This window comes from Pteropus alecto, unplaced genomic scaffold, assembly GCF_000325575.1.
Source record: "Pteropus alecto unplaced genomic scaffold, ASM32557v1 scaffold45, whole genome shotgun sequence".
NCBI classification, from domain to species: domain Eukaryota; kingdom Metazoa; phylum Chordata; class Mammalia; order Chiroptera; family Pteropodidae; genus Pteropus; species Pteropus alecto.
The window spans coordinates 18,114,960-18,119,216 of NW_006442491.1; the positions used below are offsets into that span (position 1 = coordinate 18,114,960).

At 57.0% G+C, this 4,257-nt stretch overlaps 1 protein-coding gene across 1 annotated transcript in view; it reads left to right on the plus strand.

The window, feature by feature from the left end:
- Positions 1–1,129: 1,129 nt before the first annotated feature.
- The window catches only part of SCRT2 (scratch family transcriptional repressor 2), an 11,864-nt gene continuing 8,736 nt past the window's right edge, over positions 1,130–4,257 (plus strand). Inside the window, 1 exon segment of the mRNA XM_025039691.1 lies at positions 1,130–1,262. Within this exon segment, the coding sequence (XP_024895459.1) occupies positions 1,130–1,262 (133 nt within the window).

Sequence of the window (4,257 nt, forward strand, 5' to 3'; positions counted from 1 at the left end):
GACGATTTTCACTTCCTCTTGCAGCACCCGCCTGAGCTAGGCACCAGAACAGGACTGGCTGAGCGGGGCGGGCATCGGCATGAAGGACTTGCTCCCCCCACCAGTCTGAGAGAAGAAAAGTTGAACCCCAAACCCAACAGGGGGCCTCCAGTGGGAAGCCAAGCTGGGGTGGGAGGACAACTTCTTCTAGTTAAGGCTGAGTGTCCACACTGGCCACTTCAGAACTGGGGGCAAGGGCGAGAGCTGGAGGCAGGAACGTTGCTGTTGGCGAGCTCACACTCTTTTCTTTGCTTCCCCTTCCCTGTGTCCCCATGTGCCTGGACTCTGCCTGCTCCGACCGCTCTGCCTCCTCTCCCTTCAGCTTCTCCCTCTATCTTGCACTTTTCTTTTCCTTTCTTTGCATCGCTGGGGAGCTTTCTTTTTGTGCCTCTGGATCTCTTTTTGCTTCCCGTGGGTGTGTGAGTATATGTTGCTACTTCTCTCCATCTCTTTCTTCTCTGTTTCTCTCGTGTCTTTTTGTCTTTATCTCGGTCTCCGTTTCTATTTCTACCTCTTTCAGTGTGTGTCTCTCTCTGTATGTCTCTTTCTGTCTTTCTCCGTGTATCTCATTTCTCCTCTCGCTCTCTCTTGCCCCCACCCCATCCCCCATACACACTCCTCTTTCTCTGTCTCTCTCTATCTCTGTGCCTTTCTCGCCCTCACTTTCTCCCCTCCTGCCTGCCCGCTGCTCTCTGCGCCTGGCCTGCCCCCACCGCCGCTGGTTCAGGGGAACGTGTGCGAAGCGATTGTCCTGGGGGACATTTGATGGATTAGAGCGCTGAACAGTTCCATTGCTAGGGGACCACCTGATCTCCTCCAGCCTGCGTCCCATATAAAGCCGGCAGCCGGAGTGCTGAGCACAGCTCCAGAGATCGCCTGTCTGCACGCCGCCGCCGCCGCCAAGCCCGAGCGGGAGCCGGAGCCCGAGCCCGGGCCGCCGCCACCGGGGCCGGCTCAGCTCTGCCGCCCGCCCGCTGGGAGCTGTCCAGTGCTGAAACCCTGCGTAGACAGCCAATCGCTCCCCGCTGGCCGCCTCCCCTCACCGGGGCCCCACGCAAGTGCCCCCGCCGAGCCCCCCGCCGGTCGCACCATGCCACGTTCCTTCTTGGTAAAGAAGATCAAAGGGGACGGCTTTCAGTGCAGCGGGGTGCCGGCCCCCACTTACCACCCCTTGGAGACCGCCTACGTGCTGCCTGGCACCCGGGGGCCGCCCGGGGACAACGGTGAGTGGGACCCGGCGGGGGGTGGGGGGGCGGGGGAAAGAGAAGGTTCGGGCCCTCCCTAACTCGGGCCATGGGAGGGGTGCGTACGGCAGGGAACCCCGGGAAGAGACTTCCCTGGTGGTGTACGCCTCCCCAGCCTTCTGAAGGCTGGGCGGGCGGGGCGGGGGGCTAGGTCCCTACAAAGAGAAAGTCGCAGGATCTGCCCAACCCTAAGCTATGCACCAACCCGGACTTTGAAAGTTGTGGCCCTAGAACAGGGCTGGAGTGAAGGGTGTTGAGAGGATGGAGAGAGAGGGGAGCCCATGAAGGGCTAATGCCGGGGTCTAATGCACCAGGCAGTCTGAGGGTCCCCTCTCTCCGGCTGGGTGAAGGAGGCCGGTTGTCTGAGTGTGCTTTCCTGGTGGGGACCGTAAGCAGGGCCTGGACTACCAGTCTCTGGGGAGACAGGGTTGTCTCCTTGGGGGTAGCTGGGGGTACCCTCCCTCCCTTCAAACCTGCTCCCCCTGGCGATGCCAGACAAGTGTTCTCAGGCCCCTTCTCTCAGCAACTCTTTTGTTACCCTCAGCCACATGCCTGCCAAAGGCTGGGCCTGTCCTGGAGACTGTGAGAAAGAGGGGATTTCTAGCAGGGGTTCCCCCAAAGTGGCTCCTGCTTCCCTAGGCTGTACTCCTTCCCTACTCCAGCTTCTCACCTGCCTCCAGAGCCTGCTGCTCCTTCTAAGTCCCCCACCCCCCAACACACTCCCTCTCTTCTCAGAGCAAGTTCTTGCAGCGACAAGGGTTTGGGGACAAGGGAGGTCATTCAGGCCTCGAAAGGGGTAATCTCTGGAAGGTGTGGGGAAGAATCTGAGGCTACTTCTATGGACCTCATCCCCCATCAAGGGGATCACAAAAGGGTTTTCATCTGATGGCCCCCCCGCCAGGACAAGTTTCTGGAGATGGGGTGTCCCTTTGGTAATAACGAATCTGAGATCACATGTGGCATCAGCTTTGGGGGGTGTGTGTGTGTGTGTGTGTGTGTGTGTGTGTGTGTGAGAGAGAGAGAGAGAGAGAGAGAGAGAGAGAGAGAGAGAGGAGAGAGAGGAAGAGGAGAGGAAGAGGAGAGAAGAAAGGGCTGAGGATGAGGGGGGAGTTGGTATGGCAAAAGCAGGAGCCCAGGAGGGTGGGAGCTCCTCCTCAGGTATTTCCAAGCACTTCACTTACATTCCATCACTCTGCCAGGCCAGGTAGCAAGAGGGCACTGGGCAAAGGGCTTTATGACCTCATCAAGGTCAAAGAAATTAGGAAGTGATCAGGGATAGAACTACAGCACCTGGCCTCACCCAGGTCCCCAAAAGAACAAACACCTTTTCTTGTTGCCCACATGCCCTTTATTCTACTGTCCTCTTTTCTTGATCCCAGGGCCTCTTGGGGTCCAAGACAGAAGCCCAGGAACATGGCTGGGCTTGACTGAGTGCTGGCAGGACAGAGGGTGGACCTGGGGCCATGCCAGGGCTGGGGAGTGTGTGGGCTGAGAGCTGAGTAGAAACTGATATGCCTGCAAGACTGTGATGTGAATTCCTTGGGGGACTGACACAAAGCTCTGGGCTCCTACCCCTTGAGGCACCCTTGGTCCCATCTCCAGGCCAGCTGAGGACTCCTGGAGAAACCCAGAGAATTTCTCATGCACAGCCAAAACTGCAGGTTGTTCCTCACAAGAGAGGCAGGAGTGCTTTGAATTCAGTCCAAAAAAATGCTTAAAGAGCCCCTGAGTGAATGGTTGGGGGCAGAGTCAAAGCAAAGCCAATAGCAGGGGTGTTCCTGGGGAGGTTCCACCAGATTTGACACCCTTGAGCCATCCCTGTCTTTGGCCCTTTCCCCAAAGGCCTCCAGATCAGCTCCCTGGCCTCCAGGGAATCTCAAAGCTGTCCTGATAGTCTGATATCTGGCCTGGAACTCTAGGAGGCCTGAGCTCTAGATCTCTGACTCACTGTGTGACCATGGCCAAATGTCTTCCCTTCTCTGGTCCTCCACCCACCCTGCAGGAGAAGAATTTGACTAGCATGAACTAAGTATCCTTCTTGGTTCAGCTTCTGTGAAGGTCAAATGTGAGGAGAGAGGCATTGGAGATGTCTAGATGAGGGTCTAATAGAATGCTAGGGGCCACTTGCAGGGTTCTGTAAAGCGCTATGTAACGTCTGATGCCTGGCTAAGGGTGGCAGAGATTCTGAGACCATGCATTTTCCTTGGCTTCAGTCTCTGCAGGCTGCCCCATGGTAAGGACAGGCAACCTCACCTTGGCCACCTTGGCAGTATCTGCAGTAAATGGTTAGTGCCAGAGACCAGGGGATGACCCTTCATGCTGGGTATGGCTGGGAAATACAGTCTGCCTTGTCCTGTTTTCAGGGGCCTCTTCCATCCCTGGGGTGTGGCCAGACTGGGCAGTAAGGGCCCCCTCATTCCATGGGTGGATAAGGGTTCCGGGGGGTCCTCAGAGAGCCTACTGGCTCCTAGTGGTCCGTTGTCTCCGCTCTGCCGGAAATAACCTTGCTGAGTGTTTGAGGGAAGTGTGAAAAATTGCTGAGCTGACGTTTTTTCTCTCCCAGCGTGTGTAAGTGTGCTGGGTAAACAAGGAGAAAAAGAGGAGGGGGGGAGGTGAGGAGAGTGAGGGACGGGAAAGAGGGAGGGAAAAGGGAGGGAGGGAGAGAGAGAGAGAGGGGAAGGGAAGGAGGGGGAGGGCCTGGGGCTGGAGATAGTTCCAGTTATTAGAAAGATCCTCTTACAAGCCATTCTTGCAGCAAGGGCCGCAGGGGTCAGGAGGAGGCTGGTGGGAGGGGAATCTAGGGAGGGAGCAGGGAGGGAGCCTCTGAATGTGGAGGTCAGGAGAACCACAGGCTCCTAACTGATGAAGATGCAATACTCCAAATGAAAGAGTATGTACCCCTAGCTCAGGGAATGCCTGGGAGTGCTAGAGAAGTCCTAGAGGATTCCTCCTCCTCCTCCTCCTCCTCCTTCTC